This window comes from Eleginops maclovinus, chromosome 21 (genome assembly GCF_036324505.1).
Source record: "Eleginops maclovinus isolate JMC-PN-2008 ecotype Puerto Natales chromosome 21, JC_Emac_rtc_rv5, whole genome shotgun sequence".
Taxonomy (NCBI): domain Eukaryota; kingdom Metazoa; phylum Chordata; class Actinopteri; order Perciformes; family Eleginopidae; genus Eleginops; species Eleginops maclovinus.
The window spans coordinates 17,382,432-17,404,317 of NC_086369.1; the positions used below are offsets into that span (position 1 = coordinate 17,382,432).

At 46.3% G+C, this 21,886-nt stretch overlaps 1 protein-coding gene across 1 annotated transcript in view; it reads right to left on the reverse strand.

The window, feature by feature from the left end:
* Window positions 1-268: 268 nt before the first annotated feature.
* lama1 (laminin, alpha 1) overlaps window positions 269-21,886 on the reverse strand; it is a 40,264-nt gene continuing 18,646 nt past the window's right edge. Inside the window, 38 exon segments of the mRNA XM_063912701.1 lie at window positions 269-993; window positions 1,130-1,343; window positions 1,542-1,675; window positions 4,609-4,762; window positions 4,974-5,123; window positions 5,278-5,467; window positions 5,580-5,686; window positions 5,778-5,958; window positions 6,059-6,253; window positions 7,061-7,212; window positions 7,326-7,430; window positions 7,432-7,479; window positions 7,568-7,682; window positions 7,772-7,913; window positions 8,037-8,181; window positions 8,262-8,412; window positions 10,818-10,942; window positions 11,050-11,203; window positions 11,341-11,474; window positions 11,619-11,762; window positions 11,866-12,020; window positions 12,122-12,304; window positions 15,856-15,972; window positions 16,074-16,176; window positions 16,276-16,393; window positions 16,480-16,643; window positions 16,728-16,844; window positions 16,922-17,132; window positions 17,207-17,363; window positions 17,496-17,607; window positions 17,735-17,833; window positions 18,960-19,102; window positions 19,249-19,442; window positions 19,521-19,610; window positions 19,724-19,842; window positions 20,789-20,929; window positions 21,517-21,631; window positions 21,712-21,839. Coding sequence (XP_063768771.1) covers window positions 818-993; window positions 1,130-1,343; window positions 1,542-1,675; window positions 4,609-4,762; window positions 4,974-5,123; window positions 5,278-5,467; window positions 5,580-5,686; window positions 5,778-5,958; window positions 6,059-6,253; window positions 7,061-7,212; window positions 7,326-7,430; window positions 7,432-7,479; window positions 7,568-7,682; window positions 7,772-7,913; window positions 8,037-8,181; window positions 8,262-8,412; window positions 10,818-10,942; window positions 11,050-11,203; window positions 11,341-11,474; window positions 11,619-11,762; window positions 11,866-12,020; window positions 12,122-12,304; window positions 15,856-15,972; window positions 16,074-16,176; window positions 16,276-16,393; window positions 16,480-16,643; window positions 16,728-16,844; window positions 16,922-17,132; window positions 17,207-17,363; window positions 17,496-17,607; window positions 17,735-17,833; window positions 18,960-19,102; window positions 19,249-19,442; window positions 19,521-19,610; window positions 19,724-19,842; window positions 20,789-20,929; window positions 21,517-21,631; window positions 21,712-21,839 — 5,382 coding nt within the window. The 3' untranslated portion in view covers window positions 269-817.

Sequence of the window (21,886 nt, forward strand, 5' to 3'; positions counted from 1 at the left end):
GCAGGCTCACATCGTCATCATCAGGTTAACATCGTCATCATCAGGTTAACATCATCATCATCAGGTTAACATCGTCATCATCAGGCTAACATCGTCATCATCAGGTTAACATCGTCATCAGCAGGCTCACATCGTCATCATCAGGCTCACATCGGGCTAATATCAGACTGACATCGTCATCATCAGGCTCACATCGTCATCATCAGGCTCACATCGGGCTAATATCAGACTGACATCGTCATCATCAGGTTAACATCGTCATCATCAGGCTCACATCGGGCTAATATCAGACTGACATCGTACAGATTACACTCGGCTTCACAGACCAAAATCCCCAAGGTATTTTACTTTCATCCTGAATTCAACAGAATGATTCTTTACCCGCTGAACTGAAATAAAACGATGAAACTGGACTTCCTGTCTGAACTTATTTGAATGATTCCTGAAGAAACAGTGAGTAACAGATGGAGGGAGGGTGGGATCATGGAACAGAAGAAACTTTAACAACAATGAGATCTTAACATTGTTTATTACATAAAAAGAGATTCAATTAGCTTTGATGTTTACTGGTTAACTATTATTAATCTTATCTTTCACTTATTTTTTAAATCTTGTTCATTCACACAATAATAGAAGTTAACTTCGGGCTAACTCTTCTTCATGTAGCGTTAGCTGTCTGCTAGCTAGCACTCTAAAATGTGCCATTAGCTTCCACCAGACGTCGTCTGTAGAAAGGTGTCAACTGTGATTGTGGAAAGGGGCGCGACTTAGGAGAGACCGACTTTCATTACACCAAACTGTCGTGTCTGTTGGCCAATCAGACCTGAGCTGCATGATGGTTAGCAACAGGACAGGAGTTAAGAGTCACGCCCAACACAAAGTGGGCGGAGCTTAACTCCAGAGCGTCACTCAGGTGAGACTTAATGAGATGCAGCTTCCTCAGACAGCCGGAGAACCTGGAGCTGACAGACAGGCAGTTCTGCTTCACACCCACTAAGAGACAGACAGGTGAGACAGGTGATGGGGAGACAGATGAAGACAGACAGGTGGAGAGAGAGACAGGTTACTGTGAGTCTTGAACAGGTCATCATGTGTTGTTCACCTGTAAATGAGTGGACAGATCACTCACCTGGGAATCCGCCCAAGTACACAGGGTTGTTGGTCTCAGCAGAGGTGGATTGTGGGTAGGGGTTCGGGGTGGAGTAGCTCCTCCCATCAACGCTCAGACTCAAGCTGTGTTTGGTCTTGCGCGCCACAAGGTGGTGCCAACGACCGTCACACAGCAGAGGACCAAACGAACGCACCGACACTTGCCCCGCCCCGTTGTTCACGTTAAACACAACCTGAGAACACACACACACTCCTATTATTACCTCCTTATGAGGACCATAATCTAGATTTGTCCCAACCAATCAAATCTCACTGTCCCTAACTGAATGCATGATGTGATCTGGAGGGGGGGGGGGGGGGGGGCTTAAGGCTGACTTTTTATTGGAAGAAGGTAAACACACACCACCTGTCACATGACTCCTGACACTCACCTGTCCCTGGATCAGCTCCATGCCGATGGCGTCCACCTTGGCGCTGCTGATCCCAAGCAACACAGCTTCTGATTGGCTCGTTCGAAACTCAAGAGCCACAGACACATCAGAGCCCACCTTATAACCATCGCGCACTGCACACCCACACACACACACACACACACACACCCACACACACACACACACACACACATACACACACAAACACACACACACACACACACACACACACACACACACACACAGTTACCACTATGAGCACAAATCATCAGATGTAATATTATTTTTGACGGGGTAGACTCACTGAGGGTAGGTTAGGATTAGGATTAGACTCACTGAGGATAGGTTAGGATTAGGATTAGACTCACTGAGGATAGGTTAGGATTAGGATTAGACTCACTGAGGATAGGTTAGGATTAGGATTAAACTCACTGAGGATAGGTTAGGATTAGGATTAAAATCACTGAGGGTAGGTTAGGATTAGGATTAAAATCACTGAGGGTAGGTTAGGATTAGGATTAAAATCACTGAGGGTAGGTTAGGATTAGGATTAGACTCACTGAGGATAGGTTAGGATTAGGATTAGACTCACTGAGGATAGGTTAGGATTAGACACACTGAGGGTAGGTTAGGATTAGACTCACTGAGGGTAGGTTAGGATTAGGATTAGACTCACTGAGGATAGGTTAGGATTAGGATTAGACTCACTGAGGGTAGGTTAGGATTAGACTCACTGAGGGTAGGTTAGGATTAGGATTAGACTCACTGAGGATAGGTTAGGATTAGGATTAAAATCACTGAGGGTAGGTTAGGATTAGGATTAAAATCACTGAGGGTAGGTTAGGATTAGACTCACTGAGGGTAGGTTAGGATTAGGATTAGACTCACTGAGGATAGGTTATGATTAGGATTAGACTCACTGAGGATAGGTTAGGATTAGACACACTGAGGGTAGGTTAGGATTAGACTCACTGAGGATAGGTTAGGATTAGGATTAGACTCACTGAGGATAGGTTAGGATTAGGATTAAACTCACTGAGGATAGGTTAGGATTAGGATTAAAATCACTGAGGGTAGGTTAGGATTAGGATTAGACACACTGAGGGTAGGTTAGGATTAGGATTAGACTCACTGAGGGTAGGTTAGGATTAGACTCACTGAGGGTAGGTTAGGATTAGACTCACTGAGGGTAGGTTAGGATTAGGATTAGACTCACTGAGGATAGGTTAGGATTAGGGTTAGACTCACTGAGGGTAGGTTAGGATTAGGGTTAGACTCACTGAGGATAGGTTAGGATTAGGATTAGACTCACTGAGGGTATGTCAGGATTAGGATTAGACTCACTGAGGGTAGGTTAGGATTAGACTCACTGAGGGTAGGTTAGGATTAGGATTAGACTCACTGAGGGTAGGTTAGGATTAGACTCACTGAGGGTAGGTTAGGATTAGACTCATTGAGGATAGGTTAGGATTAGGATTAGACTCACTGAGGATAGGTTAGGATTAGGATTAGACTCACTGAGGATAGGTTAGGATTAGGATTAAACTCACTGAGGATAGGTTAGGATTAGGATTAGACTCACTGAGGGTAGGTTAGGATTAGGATTAGACTCACTGAGGCTAGGTTAGGATTAGGATTTGACTCACTGAGGGTAGGTTAGGATTAGACTCACTGAGGGTAGGTTAGGATTAGACTCACTGAGGATAGGTTAGGATTAGGATTAGACTCACTGAGGGTAGGTTAGGATTAGGCTCACTGAGGGTAGGTAAGGGTTAGACTCACTGAGGGTAGGTTAGGGTTAGGATTAGACTCACTGAGGGTAGGTTAGGATTAGACTCACTGAGGGTAGGTTAGGGTTAGACTCCCAGAGGGTAGGTTAGGGTTAGAAATCACTGAGGGTAGATTAGGGTTAGGATTAGACTCCCAGAGGGTAGGTTAGGATTAGACTCCCAGAGGGTAGGTTAGGATTAGACTCACTGAGGGTAGGTTAGGGTTAGACACACTGAGGGTAGGTTAGGATTAGACACACTGAGGGTAGGTTAGGATTAGACACACTGAGGGTAGGTTAGGGTTAGACACACTGAGGGTAGGTTAGGATTAGACTCCCAGAGGGTAGGTTAGGGTTAGACACACTGAGGGTAGGTTAGGATTAGACACACTGAGGGTAGGTTAGGATTAGACACACTGAGGGTAGGTTAGGGTTAGACACACTGAGGGTAGGTTAGGATTAGACACACTGAGGGTAGGTTAGGATTAGACTCCCAGAGGGTAGGTTAGGATTAGACTCACTGAGGGTAGGTTAGGGTTAGACACACTGAGGGTAGGTTAGGATTAGACACACTGAGGGTAGGTTAGGATTAGACACACTGAGGGTAGGTTAGGATTAGACACACTGAGGGTAGGTTAGGATTAGACTCCCAGAGGGTAGGTTAGGGTTAGACTCCCAGAGGGTAGGTTAGGGTTAGACTCCCAGAGGGTAGGTTAGGGTTAGAATCACTGAGGGTAGGTTAGGATTAGACTCCCAGAGGGCAGGTTAGGGTTAGAAATCACTGAGGGTAGGTTAGGATTAGGATTAGACTCACTGAGGATAGGTTAGGATTAGGGTTAGACTCACTGAGGGTAGGTTAGGATTAGGATTAGACTCACTGAGGATAGGTTAGGATTAGGATTAGACTCCCAGAGGGCAGGTTAGGATTAGACACACTGAGGGTAGGTTAGGATTAGACACACTGAGGGTAGGTTAGGATTAGACTCCCAGAGGGTAGGTTAGGGTTAGACTCCCAGAGGGTAGGTTAGGGTTAGACTCCCAGAGGGTAGGTTAGGATTAGACTCCCCGAGGGTAGGTTAGGGTTAGACTCACTGAGGGTAGGTTAGGATTACACTCCCAGAGGGTAGGTTAGGGTTAGACTCACTGAGGGTAGGTTAGGGTTAGAGTAAGGATTAGACTCCCAGAGGGTAGGTTAGGGGTTAGACACACTGAGGGTAAGTTAGGGTTAGGATTAGACTCCCAGAGGGTATGTTTGGGTTAGGATTAGACTCCCAGAGGGTAGGTTAGTGTTAGACTCACTGAGGGCGGCATATCCGCTGCCGTTAAAGTAACTTCCTGGCTGGTCATTGGTGAAACAGGAAGTGACATCACGCTGTGAGGCCGGAGAGGACAGATCCAACATGGCACTGTTCAGACTGACGGAGCGAACGCATCCTGAAAAACTGCTGCTGGCCTGAGGAGACAGGAAGTCACAGATAGGAACCTTTGTTTACTTCAGGAACATCGTGACATCATTATGTAACACCTCGCACTCCTATTGGCTAGCGCTCCAACACACTGTACATGATGGGCTTTCTGGCTTCAGACAGAGGGTGAAAAGAGGTGCTGCAGCACAGGCAGTATGAGACATATATCTGTTAATATGTCAGGATAGAGGGTCTCACGTTGATCCTCCTGGTGGAGTGGGTGTGTGGAATTCCTCCCAGGTAAAGTCTGTCCTCCACGTCCAGCTGGTTTCCTTTTATAAACACAGAGTCTGGACTCCGGCCATCGACTGACAGAGACACCGAGCGCCGGCTCACCTCCCCGATCACCTGAGAAAAGAGGAGATCAGTTTAGGAAGTGATGATTGCCTGTGTTGATTTATAATAATTTATAATTGATTCATTATAGTCACGTCACCTGCAGGCCCGCTCACAGGTGCTCACAACAATGTGTGTGTGTGTGTGTGTGTGTGTGCTTACTCACCGTGTGCCACTCCCCATCATTAACAGTGCTGGACGAGATGGAGGAGGCGGGGCCTCTCCCAAGGTCAGCTGACAGCACCAGGCGGCCGCCGGTCATCCTGAGGACAATGAAGTCCATCTGCTTCAAGTCCGAGAGCAGGACCAGCTGACCATCCAGAGCCCGGCTTCTGACCGACAACCTGAGGGACACACTGCGGGGGGGGGGGGGGGGGGGGGGGGGGGGGGGGGGGGGGGGGGGAGGGGGGGGGTTACACAACCAGGAAATAACACACCCCCATACTACAACTTGGTATTGAGACTCACCTCTTCCTGATGGTGTTGGGGTTGATGATGAAGGTCATGTGACTGTGCTTGGATGAACCGAACTGAACAGCTGACGACAGCACAGCTGGCTCCGCCTCCGATACACACTGCAACACAGACACATCAACAATCAATAAAAACAATGTCTATCGTTAAAAATAATGGACGCGTTTATTACTGTTGGCATTAATTAATTACCATTAGTGCTCCAGATGTCAAGGCGCTGAAGTGTGTGGGAAGGGTTCCATGTAAATGGGCGGGGTCAGGAGTCGGTTCTACTTCCTGGTCATCAGGAAGCACCGCCCCCTCCACCTTTTCCAGTAAGCAGCTGTCAAGCTCAGCCCCCTCATACTTCAATGCTCCTGATAGGTCCACGAGCCTGGGGGGTGGAGCCAATTGGAACACTTAACACACACAATTTTCTGTCTTGAGTGTTAAGTAAGTTTGTGTGTGTGTGTATGTGTGTGTGTGTAACTTACACTCCGCCCACCACCAGGTGTTGGATGCAGCCTCTGAACCTCCTGGACAGATCTTGCACTCTGATTGGTAGACGAGACTCCTCCCCTGACGGCAGTCCACCGATGAAGAAAGAGGCCGGAGACCATCGAGGAAACCCGCCCGGCAACAGAGAGACGGACTTCAGGTGTTCCTCGTCAACCTGCACCAACAGAGACCTGAGAGAGACAGGTGAGGTTAATACAGACAGGTGAGATTTACACAGATAGATGAGGTTTATACAGACAGGTGAGGTTTATATAGACAGGTGAGGTTTATACAGACAGGTGAGGTTTACACAGACAGGTGAGACAGGTGACGTTTATAAGGACAGGTGAGGTTTATATAGACAGGTGAGGTTTATACAGACAGGTGAGACAGGTGAGATTTATACAGACAGGTGAGGTTTATATAGACATGTGAGGTTTATACAGACAGGTGAGACAGGTGAGGTTATATAGACAGGTGAGGTTTATATAGACATGTGAGGTTTATACAGACAGGTGAGACAGCTGAGGTTTATACAGACAGGTGAGACAGGTGAGGTTTATACAGACAGGTGAGACAGGTGAGGTTATATAGACAGGTGAGGTTTATACAGACAGGTGAGACAGGTGAGGTTATATAGACAGGTGAGGTTTATACAGACAGGTGAGACAGGTGAGATTTATACAGACAGGTGAGGTTTATATAGACATGTGAGGTTTATACAGACAGGTGAGACAGCTGAGGTTTATACAGACAGGTGAGGTTTGTACAGACAGGTGAGACAGGTGAGGTTTGTACAGACAGGTGAGGTTTGTACAGACAGGTGAGACAGGTGAGGTTTGTACAGACAGGTGAGACAGGTGAGGTTTATACATACAGGTGAGATAGCTGAGGTTTATACAGACAGGTGAGATAGCTGAGGTTTATACAGACAGGTGAGACAGGTAACAATAATACAGACAGGTGAAACATGTGAGGTTTGTACAGGTAACACGTACTTCCTGTTGATGGTGAGGATTACAGAGTGTTTTATTCCGTCGCTGAAGGATCCTCCATCAGGTTTCACCACCATCACCCTCTGCATAGCTCCTCCCACTTCACCTAGCTCCGCCTCCAACGCACCCGAGAGCAGATGGACCGACAGGAAGTGCTGCACACACACACACACACACACACACAGAATACAAGTCAGCATTAGTGATACCCTGACATGAGTCAGGATTATGAGTCCAGGAGGTGTGTCGGGTGACTTGTCTCTCTCACCTGTCTCTGACTCTTGTTGTCGCTGAAGGCAGCCAGCAGGATTCCTGATTGGTTGTTGGAGGAGAAGGAGAAGAGAAGTTCCACCTCCTGACCAAGGGAGGGGGGGGGCGATCTGAACGAAGCCGCTGGAGAGCAGAGAAACACTGCGCACCGCCTGCAACACATCAACATCACAGGTTACATTAGACATGTTAGCACACACTATATACTTTCGGTGAGTGTGTGTGTGTGTGTGTGTTTACTTCGAGCACGCAGCCCTTCCTGACTCCGTAGGCGTCTCTCAGCAGGTCGAAATTAGATCGAGCGATTTCCACGTTCTTTATGCAGCCCACATATGACCTGGAGACCACCTGTCGCCTACCAACAACACAGGTAGAAACAGTCAGACAGGTAGAGAGAGACAGACAGGTACAAACAGTTATAAAGGTAAGGGGGCAGGGACCCACCTGATAGGCCGAGAGGCAGGAAGTCCTCCGATGTAGATTGGGTCGAGGTCGGATCGGTTCAAGTCGGAGGCAGTTCCCGGAGACTCCGCCTCCAACACTTCTTTTTCTGAGGGTTGGTCGGCTGCCATGATGGACAGGTAACCTGGACACAGGCGAGAGGACGTAGTTAGCAGTAGCTTAGCATCAGTTAGCAGTTACTTTGAGTTTAATCCTCTGCAGTAGGGTTAGCAGTAGTTAGCAGTAGCTTAGCATCAGTTGCTAGTACCTTTGCGTTTGTTCCTCTGCAGGGTGATCTTGTACCAAACCCCTGAGTTGTACTTCCTGTTGGAGGTCAGGATCAGAGCTCCTGAGCCAAGGTCAAAGGTCAGCCGGACATGACCCCCTACCAGCTCCATGGACAGGAAGTCCCTCTGCAGGAAACAGGAAGTGAGGTCAGGACTCTTCACAATAAAAGCCTCAACAGAAACAGCTATATATTTGTCCGTCATACCGTGTTGTTGGAGGCCAGGTACAGCAGTAATCCGCCCGGCGACAGCGTTTTGAACAGCAGCACGATGGAGGTGGACGTGGCTCTCAGAGACTTCTGGACCAATGAGAATCCAGATCCATCAAAGTGGAAAGAAGTCTCCTCCGCCTGGGGACTGAGACACCGACAAGTGGAAAGACAGGAGAGAGACAGGTGAGGAGAGTGAGACAGACAGTCCATTAGAAGATTACAACTGTATACTACTGATTCACCCGTACTGATTCACCCGTACTGATTCACCTGTACTGATTCACCCGTACTGATACACCTGTACTGATACACCCGTACTGATACACCCGTACTGATACACCTGTACTGATACACCTGTACTGATACACCTATACTGATTCACCCATACTTATTCACCCGTACTGATACACCTGTACTGATACACCTGTACTGATTCACCCGTACTGATACAACTGTACTTATATACTTACAGTATACTGATACACCTATACTGATACACCTGTACCAAAAAACCTATACTGATTCACCTGTGCAGATACACCTACATACTGATATACCTATACTACTTCACCCGTACTGATACACCTATACTGATAAACCTGTACTGATACACCTGTACTGATACACCTATACTGATAAACCTGTACTGATACACCTATACTGATAAACCTGTACTGATACACCTGTACTGACACACCTATACTGATAAACCTGTACTGATACACCTATACTGATAAACCTGTACTGATACACCTGTACTGATACACCTGTACTGATACACCTATACTGATACACCTGTACTGATACACCTATACTGATAAACCTGTACTGATACACCTGTACTGATACACCTGTACTGATACACCTATACTGATACACCTGTACTGATACACCTATACTGATAAACCTGTACTGATACACCTGTACTGATACACCTACAGTATACTGATACACCTGTACTGATACACCTGTACTGATTCACCTGTACCGATATACCTATACTCATACACCTGTACTGATACACCTACAGTATACTGATACACCTATACTGATACACCTGTACTGATTCACCTGTACCAATATACCTATACTTATACACCTGTACTGATACACCTACAGTATACTGATACACCTGTCCTGATACACCTGTACCGATACACCTACAGTATACTGATACACCTGTACTGATACACCTACAGTATACTGATACACCTGTACTGATACACCTACAGTATACTGATACACCTGTACTGATACACCTATACTTATACACCTGTACTGATTCACCCGTACTGATATACCTACAGTATACTGATATACCTGTACTTATACACCTGTACTGATACACCTACAGTATACTGATACACCTGTACTGATACACCTACAGTATACTGATACACCTGTACTTATACACTTGTACTGATACATCTATATACACCTGTACTGATACACCTATACTTATACACCTGTACTGATATACCTATAATTATACACCTGTACTGATACACCTGTACTGATACACCTACAGTATACTTATACACCTGTACTGATACATCTATACTAATACACCTGTACTGATACACCTATAATTATACACCTGTACTGATACACCTACAGTATACTGATACACCTGTACTGATACACCTGTACTGATTCACCTGTACTGATACACCTATACTTATACACCTGTACTGATTCACCCGTACTGATACACCTATACTTATACACCTGTACTGATACACCTACAGCCCACTGACCTGTACTGATACAAGTATACTGAGACACCTGTACTGATTCACCCGTACTGATACACCTGTACTGATTCACCCGTACTGATACACCTGTACTGATTCACCCGTACTGATATACCTACAGTATACTGATACACCTGTATTGATACACCTGTACCGATATACCTACAGTATACTGATATACCTACAGTATACTGATACACCTGTACTGATATACCTACAGTATACTGATACACCTGTATTGATACACCTGTACCACCGATATACCTACAGTATACTGATACACCTGTACTGATTCACCTGTACTGATACACCTATACTTATACACCTGTACTGATACACCTAAAGCCCACTGACCTGTACTGATACAAGTATACTGAGACACCTGTACTGATTCATCCGTACTGATACACCTGTACTGAGACACCTGTACTGATTCACCCGTACTGATTCACCCGTACTGATTCACCCGTACTGATATACCTACAGTATACTGATATACCTGTATTGATACACCTGTACCGATATACCTACAGTATACTGATATACCTGTATTGATACACCTGTACCGATATACCTACAGTATACTGATACACCTGTATTGATACACCTGTACCGATATACCTACAGTATACTGATATACCTACAGTATACTGATACACCTGTATTGATACACCTGTACCGATATACCTACAGTATACTGATATACCTACAGTATACTGATACACCTGTACTGATTCACCTGTAGTGATACACCTATACTTGTACACCTGTACTGATTCACCTGTAGTGTGTTTACCTGCTGAAACAGCCTCCACAGTCCCCGTCTCGGCGCTCGTAGTTCCACAGTCCTATGTTTCGCTCGTTGAGCGAAGCCTCACCTAAACACCCCTGAAACGTGGAGGATTGCAGCACTGCAGGACCCTGACACACACACACACACATACACACACACACACACACACATTGAAACATCAGGTGTACAGTGTAACAGGTAAAAAGTGTGTGTTTGTAATCTGTGTGCGTGTTACCTGTGTGTGTAACCCCAACCCTCCAATGTGCATCACAGTGTTCCGGTCGATGTCTAAAACTCGGGATGGTCCAGGTGACGTCGCTGTTACCGGGGGCAATGGAGTGTGCTCAGACTCCAGCTGATGAACAGAGAGAGACGCACGGGCGCCGAACCTGTGAACGCCATGAAATCATCAACACACACACACACACACACATACACACACACACACACACACACACACAGGTTATTGTGTTTACAAGTTTGCTTGTTTATAGGTAAGCCCGTGTAGCTTGTTTAGCGTGTTTACCGTGTGACGTTGATGCGGGTCCACTTGTCGTTGCTGATGTCCACAGCAGGAAACTCTAGCCTCGAGCTGCCGGAGCCGACGTCCCACAGCAGAGACACTTTCCCATCATGCACCTCTAGCGCCATGAAGTCCACCTGAACACACACCTCAGTCAGCAACAACAATAACGTGTGTGTGTGTGTGTGTGTGTGTGTGTGTGTGTGTGTGTGTGTGTGTGTGTGTGTGTGTGTGTGTGTGTGTGTGTGTGTATGTGTGTGTGTATGTGTGTGTGTGTGTACCGTGGTGTTGCTGCCGAGGTAGAACAGCAGGTTCTTGGTTCTCCGGGTCTTCAGGGTCAGACTCAGAGTGTTGGAGTTTCTGGACTCAGTGTTCGGTCTGTAGTATCGAACACAGTCGGAGTCTGCCTGCACCGCCACCTTAATCTGAGGAGACACAGTGTTAGTATCAGACAGAGTGTGTGTGTGTGTGTGTGTGTGTGTGTGTGTGTGTGTGTGTGTGTGTGTGTGTGTGTGTGTGTGTGTGTACCGATGCAGCCTGTCTTCTGGCCTGCTCAATCAGCTGTCTGATGTCGGACAGGTTCCTGCTCAGCGTTTCTCCCAGCATGCTCAGCGGCTTCATGCGCTCCATCAGACGCAGTGTACGATGCTCCGCCTCGTGCAGCTTACTCTGCGCCTCATTGGCTAAACACAGGAGACGGGAAGTGTCACCAACCAATCATTAGACAGTAGACTTTACTTACCTGCAGTGTGTGTGTGTGTGGGTGCATGTGTGTGTGACTGACCTGCAGAGTGTGTGTGTGACACCAGTGTGTTGGTCTCCCTCACGGTGTGGCTGGTTGTTTCCACCACAGAAGAAGAGTCCTCCAGCTGCAGTGTGAGTGTGTGCAGTCGCTGCAGTGCCTCCTGCAGGCCAGAGCGAGCACTGTCAGCCTGCCGCCACACATGAAGCAGCACCCCAGCAGTGCCTGATGTGGAACAACGTCAACACAACATCAGCACAATGTCAACACGATGTCAACACGATGTCAACACGATGTCAACACAACATCAACACGATGTCAACACAACATCAACACAACATCAGCACAATGTCAACACGATGTCAACACAACATCAACACGATGTCAACACAACATCAACACAACATCAACACGACTGTCAACACGATGTCAACACAACATCAACACGATGTCAACACAACATCAACACAACATCAACACGATGTCAACACGATGTCAACACAACATCAACACGATGTCAACACATCAACACGATGTCAACACAACATCAACACAACACAACGTCAACACAACACAATGTCAACACAACATCAACACAACACAATGTCAACACAACATCAACACAACAACGTCAACACAACATTAACACGATGTCCACACATTAACACAACAACAACACAACATCAACACGATGTCAACACATCAACACGATGTCAACACAACATCAACACAACACAACGTCAACACAACACAATGTCAACACAACATCAACACAACACAATGTCAACACAACATCAACACAACACAACGTCAACACAACATTAACACGATGTCCACACATTAACACAACATCAACACAACATCAACACGATGTCAACACATCAACACGATGTCAACACAACATCAACACAACGTCAACACAACACGATGTCAACACAACATCAACACAATGTCAACACAACACGATGTCAACACAACATCAACACAATGTCAACACGATGTCCACACAACATCAACACAATGTCAACACAACATCAACACAACATCAACACGATGTCAACACAACAACAACACAACATCAACACAACATCAACACGATATCAACACATCAACACGATGTCAACACAACATCAACACAACGTCAACACAACACGATGTCAACACAACATCAACACGATGTCAACACAACATCAACACGATGTCAACACAACAACAACACAACATCAACACGATATCAACACATCAACACGATGTCAACACAACAACAACACAACATCAACAAAACATCAACACATCAACACGATGTCAACACAACATCAACACAACACAACATCAACACAACATCAACACAACACAACGTCAACACAACATCAACACGATGTCAACACAACAACAACACAACATCAACACGATATCAACACATCAACACGATGTCAACACAACATCAACACAACACAACATCAACACAACATCAACACAACACAACGTCAACACAACATCAACACGATGTCCACACAACATCAACACAACACAACGTCAACACAATATCAACACGATGTCAACACAACATCAACACAACACAACATCAACACAATATCAACACGATGTCAACACAACATCAACACAACACAACATCAACACAACATCAACACAACATCAACACATTAACACAACAACAACACAACATCAACACGATGTCAACACGATGTCAACACAACATCAACACAATGTCAACACGATGTCCACACAACATCAACACATCAACACAACATCAACACAACATCAACACGATATCAACACATCAACACAACATCAACACAACATCAACACGATATCAACACAACATCAACACAACGTCAACACAACACGATGTCAACACAACATCAACACGATGTCAACACAACATCAACACAACATCAACACGATGTCAACACAACATCAACACGATGTCAACACAACATCAACACAACATCAACACGATGTCAACACAACAACAACACAACATCAACACGATGTCAACACAACATCAACACAACGTCAACACAACACGATGTCAACACAACATCAACACGATGTCAACACAACATCAACACAACATCAACACGATGTCAACACAACATCAACACGATGTCAACACAACATCAACACAACATCAACACGATGTCAACACGATGTCAACACAACGTCAACACGATGTCAACACAACAACAACACAACATCAACACGATGTCAACACAACATCAACACAACGTCAACACAACACGATGTCAACACAACATCAACACGATGTCAACACAACATCAACACGATGTCAACACAACATCAACACAACATCAACACGATGTCAACACAACAACAACACAACATCAACACGATGTCAACACAACATCAACACAACGTCAACACAACACGATGTCAACACAACATCAACACGATGTCAACACAACATCAACACAACACAACACGATGTCAACACAACATCAACACGATGTCAACACAACAACAACACAACATCAACACGATATCAACACATCACAACATCAACACAACATCAACAAAACATCAACACGATGTCAACACAACATCAACACAACACAACGTCAACACAATATCAACACGATGTCAACACAACATCAACACAACACAACGTCAACACAATGTCAACACGATGTCAACACAACATCAACACAACACAACATCAACACAACACCAACACAACATCAACACAACATCAACACAACACAACGTCAACACAACATCAACACGATGTCCACATATTAACACAACAACAACACAACATCAACACGATGTCAACACAACATCAACACAACACAACGTCAACACAACATCAACACGATGTCAACACAACACAACATCAACACAACACAACGTCAACACAATATCAACACGATGTCAACACAACATCAACACGATGTCAACACAACATCAACACAACACAACGTCAACACAACACGATGTCAACACAACAACAACACAACATCAACACAACATCAACACGATGTCAACACAACATCAACACAACGTCAACACAACATCAACACGATGTCAACACAACATCAACACAACACAACGTCAACACAACATCAACACGATGTCAACACTACATCAACACAACACAACGTCAACACAACACAACATCAACACAACAACACAACACGATGTCAACACAACATCAACACGATGTCAACACAACATCAACACAACATCAACACAACACAACGTCAACACAATATCAACACGATGTCAACACAACATCAACACAACACAACGTCAACACAACACAACATCAACACAATATCAACACGATGTCAACACAACATCAACACAACATCAACACAACACGATGTCAACACAACATCAACACATCTTCAACACAACATCAACACATCTTCAACACAACATCAACATCAACACAACACAACATCAACACAACATTAACACAACATCAACGCAACACAACATCAACACATCTTCAACACAACATCAACACATCTTCAACACAACATCAACGCAACACAACATCAACACATCTTCAACACAACATCAACACATCTTCAACACAACATCAACACAACATCAACACAACACAACATCAACACAACATTAACACAACATCAACGCAACACAACATCAACACATCTTCAACACAACATCAACACAACATCAACACATCTTCAACACAACATCAACACAACATCAACATCAACACAACATCAACACATCTTCAACACAACATCAACGCAACCCTGCAGTACCGTTAGCAAGGCCCTGCAGCTCTCTGATTGGCTGTCGCAGGAGAAGGGCAGAGCTACGGACGCTCTCTCTGACCAATCCCAGCCTGCTGGTTACCATGGAACCATTAACCTGCAGCTCTGAAACAGAAGATGAGAGTGTGTTTCTCCTGAGCTGTTTCCATGGGAACAGAGGGGTCACAGGAAGCCCTCTAACAGCAGATTTTAACGAGGTCTGTTACCTGCAGCCGTCTCGTTGAGGAGGACAGTTTCCTGTAACACCTTGGTGCTGACCCTCAGCGAGGACACGCAGCCTTCTGACAGCAGCTGGTCTGATTGGACCATCTGAAACACACACAAATTAAAGTTAGCTTCTTCATTCTTCTCTGTCGTGATGTCATCCAGCCAAAGATGCATTGGCCAATCAGAGACGAGCACACTCACCTTGCTTAGGGCGGCAGCGGCGGCCTGATGGGCGGAGTCAACTCTCAGTGTGATGTCACTGTCCAGCTGGACCAATCGGGAGCCGTTCTGCGAAGCGTTGCACACTGAGTACAGAGAGCTGTGAAGAGGGTTATAGTTTATTAAAACATGACGCTTCAAAGCACGTGCTAATGCTAAGCTACATGGTACACTTGATTATGGTACCTGTGCAGGGAGTGGGCGTGGCTCTGCAGCAGGTGGGCGTGGCTCTCCGCTCGGTATACGTTCTCCAGAGCGTCGGCTTTCTTCAGTCCGACCACCAGCGCATCCACCTGTTTCCTCAGCAGGGGGCGCCACTGCTCCAGCAGCCCCCCCCAAACCTCCACCTGCTGAGGGGGCAGGGTTTATTTATTATACACTCAATGTGTGTGTGTGTGTGTTTGTGTGTGTGTGTGTGTGTGTGTGTGTCTCACCACGCTGTTGTTGGTTATCTCCTCCGTCAGACTGATGATGTCACCGAGCATCAGCTGACTCTCCTCCATCACTTCCCCCACAGCCAGCACGCCCCCCCCTAGCTGCTGCTGCTCCGCCTGCAGGAAAACATTTCATGAAAATAAACTCTTTTTATTTTTGATGTTTTATTTAGAACATAATTTCTGATGCTCACCTGCAGTGTGAGCAGCCGGGTGTGTGTGGCGTCCAGCAGAGAGTGTGTGTGTGTGTTTCTGTGTGTGCTGTTGCTCAGGTGTGTGTGCGCGTGTATCAGTGTTTCCATGGCGACAGTGAGGTTGGTGTCGAGGACTCGGAGCCTGTTGTCCAGCAACGCCCTTTTCGACAGAAGGTCGTCCTGCAGCGAGCGGGCGAGAGACTCCGACAGACTGCAGAGAGAGAGAGACATTATTAATCATTGTTAGTCATTATTAATGTTTTTAATTACCAAACACACACTCACCGGAGATCCTGATTGGCCGAAGTGTTTGCGCCTGTTAGATTGACAGCTCCGATGGTTTCCAACATGGCCGCCACCTCCTGCAGCAGCTGTGTTTGATTGGCAGGATCCAGCTGCTCCACAGAGGTAAGATTCAGAAGCCCCGCCTCCCTCTGCAGTTCTGCACCAATCACAGCTCAGAGTTACTTATAATGTAATAATGTGCTGTGTTAAATATGAATAATAATTGTGTGTGTGCGTGTGTATGTATGTGTGTGTGTATGTATGTGTGTGTGTGTATGTGTGCGTTCACCCTGGATGCTGCTCTGCAGGCGGCTGATGCTCTCCAGCAGCAGTGCACCCTGGGAAAGGCTCTCGTTTGTGAACAGGCCCACTTCTTTCAGTTGGTCAGATAGACGGGGGACCTAGCCAATCAGGAGAGAAGAAAATACTAAAGGAAGCCAATCATCTGCCTCAGTGTGTTTAATATAAAACACACGTCAGTACATTAGAGTTAGGGTTAGGGGTGCTAGCAGAGAGGATCAAGGGTACCTGCCGCAGCAGCGCAGTGAGGCCAGAGGCCAGGAGGCGGAGCTTGTCCTCCACTGAGGACACAACTAGAAACACGGAGACCCTCTCCGAAGACAGCACCTACACACACACACACAAAAAGTTTGAATAGGCATTTATTAAGAATGTAATAACAGTGTATTAGTGTGTAGTAGTGTGTACTAGTGTGTAGTAGTGTGTATTAAGCATGTAATAAGTGTGTATTAGTGTGTACTAGTGTGTACTAGTGTGTATTGTGTAGTAGTGTGTACTAGTGTTTAGTAGTGTTTATTAAGCATGTAATAAGTGTGTATTAGTGTGTAGTAGTGTGTATTAAGCATGTAATAAGTGTGTAATAGTGTGTAGTAGTGTGTATTTAGCATGTAATAAGTGTGTATTAGTGTGTACTAGTGTGTACTAGTGTGTATTAGTGTGTAGTAGTGTGTACTAGTGTGTACTAGTGTGTATTAGTGTGTAGTAGTGTGTACTAGTGTGTAGTAGTGTGTATTAGTGTGTACTAGTTTGTATTAAGAATGTAATAACAGTGTATTAGTGTGTACTAGTGTGTACTAGTGTGTATTAGTGTGTAGTAGTGTGTACTACTGTGTAGTAGTGTGTATTAAGCATGTAATAAGTGTGTACTAGTGTGTAGTAGTGTGTATTAAGCATGTAATAAGTGTGTATTAGTGTGTACTAGTGTGTATTAGTGTGTACTAGTGTGTATTAGTGTGTACTAGTGTGTACTAGTGTGTATTAGTGTGTAGTAGTGTGTACTAGTGTGTACTAGTGTGTATTAGTGTGTAGTAGTGTGTACTAGTGTGTAGTAGTGTGTATTAGTGTGTACTAGTGTGTATTAAGAATGTAATAACAGTGTATTAGTGTGTACTAGTGTGTACTAGTGTGTATTAGTGTGTAGTAGTGTGTACTAGTGTGTAGTAGTGTGTATTAAGCATGTAATAAGTGTGTACTAGTGTGTAGTAGTGTGTATTAAGCATGTAATAAGTGTGTAGTAGTGTGTATTAAGCATGTAATAAGTGTGTACTAGTGTGTAGTAGTGTGTATTAAGCATGTAATAAGTGTGTAGTAGTGTGTAGTAGTGTGTATTAAGCATGTAATAAGTGTGTAGTAGTGTGTATTTAGCATGTAATAAGTGTGTATTAGTGTGTATTAGTGTGTACTAGTGTGTACTAAGAATGTAATAAGTGTGAAATCGTGTTAGCGTGTTTACCTTCAGGTTGCTGGTGCGGTTCTCCAGCAGAACCAGCTGATGGTACGGTGCCATGGCAAGGGCGGTCAGGTTCACAGACAGGAAGTGGTTGTGTATTTCCTGCAGATCGTCCAGTAGAACGCCGGTACACTCATCATCACAAGCTGTCAGGAGAACACACACACAAATAAATAGTGTTATAAGTCTTGTAAGTAGCATGTAATAGGCGTGTAATAGGCTTTATTAACTGTTACTGAGAGGACAGGCAGCTACAGAAAATATATGTGTGTATTTTTGTTTGTATACTCACACACACACACCCCCTCCTGCAGGACGTGCCTCTCTTCACACAGGTCACATGACCGTCCTCTGAATCCAGCCTTACACTCACACTGCCCCCCCACATCGTCACACAGCAGGCTCTCAGACCCCCAGTCACTGCAGCCGCACAGCAAACACACTCCGCCCGGCAACGAGGGGTTCCCATAGTAACCCACAGAACACCTGTGGACAACGGTGTGATGTTAAAGAGGAATTTCAAAATAAAAGCTACACTAAACAGAAATCATCGCAGCGACCGACCTTTCGCAGTATCTGCCCTCGTATCCTGTCTGACAGGCAGAGCAGCGGAAGTCACCGAACCCCCCCTCTGACACACAGGCGGGGCTGAAGCTGCACACACACACACACACACACACACACACACACACACACACACACACACAAAGTTAGAGTCACAGTATGTTTATGTTTATTACAGGTACAGGTGTATACAGGTGTGTTACCTGTTGTCCCGGCGGGGGCAGGCGCACAGCGAACAGTCGCTGATGGAGCCACTCACGTTCCCATGATACCCAGCGGCACAGAGTTCACAGCTCGACCCCGCGGTGTGGTGCTCACAGCCCTGACACACACACACACACACACACACACACACACACACACACACGTCAGACTACCTACTACTGCTGAATGCTACTGACTTTAACATGTGTTAGCTCTCTGTCTCTGTTCCCACGGTATAGTTCTTTGGCCTTCAGGGTGCTGTAATATCCCTTAAGGAGAGGCAGCTTGGGTGCTTTGTTGATGCCAGTCTAATGACCGAGCACAAGCTGACCTGAGATGTTTTATTGTTCAGGGACATCTAGCAGCCCTTCCTATCTGGTCCAGCAGTGGCTCAGTAAGTCCAGCAGTGGCTCAGTAAGTAGGGGCTTGGACTGGGAATCGTAGGGTCGCCGGTTCAAGTCCCCGAACAGACTTGAAAAAACATGGAAAGTGGACTGCTACTTGGAGAGGTCCCAGTTCACCTCCTAGGCCCTGCTGTGGTGCCCTTGAGCAAGGCACCGGACACCTCCAATCCCCCCTCCCCATTGCTCCCCGGGCGCTGCACAATAGCTGCCCACTGCTCCTAGTACTAGGATGGGTTAAATGCAGAGGACCAATTTCACTGTGTGTGCTCTGCTGTGTGCATGTATGTGACAAATAAAGAGGGTTTCATCCTCCCATTCTTCTATCTGTAACGTAGGTTCCCTGGCGCACATTGTTATCCAATGTGTGACAGCATGGTTAGATTCAGGGTCCATATTTGTTTAGTCTGGCAACTGAAGAATGTTAATTACCCATTCGGAACTGGTTAAAACCTCTTCCTACAGCTAGGATTCTTCCGAATTGGTCGGGAAACCGCTGTCACCTCATGGCTGCAGCAAATGTCTTGTCAATTCTCCGGCTGTTAACTTCATAATAAACCTTCAGTGTTTGCCATCAAAGTTCCAGCCCTCCCCGTGTCTCTCTGAGTTTCGTCTCCATTGCTCCAGAAGTTTCCATCACATTAGTGTGTGTTAGCGTGTTACCTGGCAGGCTCCGGTCTCCAGGGCGCAGGTCTCACTGTGGCTGTTGCAGCGGCATCGAACACACGGACGAACAAACAGAGACCTCCGACTCTGAGCCGACAACTCAGAGAGAGGCTGCCGGAAGTAACCTGCAGAACATTCCTGCAAACAGGCAGGTGAGGGGGAGATGGGGGAGAGGGAAACCGGTGAGAGGGAGACAGGAGAGAGGGAGACCGGTGAGAGGGAGACAGGACAGAGGGAGACCGGTGAGAGGGAGACAGGTGAGAGGGAGACCGGTGAGAGGGAGACGGGTGAGAGGGAGACAGGAGAGAGGGAGACCGGTGAGAGGGGGACGGGTCAGAGGGAGACAGGTGAGAAGGAGACAGGAGAGAGGGAGACCGGTGAGAGGGAGACCGGTGAGAGGGAGATGAGTGAGAGGGAGACCGGTGAGAGGGAGACGGGTGAGAGGGAGCCAGGTGAGAGGGAGACCGGTGAGGGGGAGACGGGAGAGAGGGAGACCGGTGAGAGGGAGATGAGTGAGAGGGAGACCAGTGAGAGGGAGACGGGTGAAAGGGAGACAGGTGAGAGGGAAATGAGTGAGAGGGAGACTGGTGAGACGGAGACAGGTGAGAGACAGACAGGTGAGAGGGAGACGGGTGAGAGGGAGCTAGGTGAGAGGGAGACCGGTGAGGGGGAGACGGGTGAGAGGTAGACAGGTGAGAGACACCTGGTTTCCATGGAGACAGTACCTGACAGGACAGCCCTGAGTATCCAGTTGGACAGCTGCAGGACTCAATCAGTCTGGCCCCGCCCTCTTCACCTGGCCCCGCCTCCACCGCCATCTCCATGGTGACGTTAGAGAGCCTGAAATACACGCCGAAGGTGACATCATAGTTATCAATGTATAGCTGTGTGTGTGTGTATGTGTGTGTGTGTGTGTGTACCTGCTCTGCTGCAGGTGTGTTCCATACGAAGCCTTCACAATGACGTACTCCACATCGCTGAGTACGGACAGGAAGTCAGCGCGGCTCACTGAGCGCTCCGACACCGAGTTAAAGTACTTCCAGCGGTGCTAAACACACACACACACACACACACACACACACACACACACACACA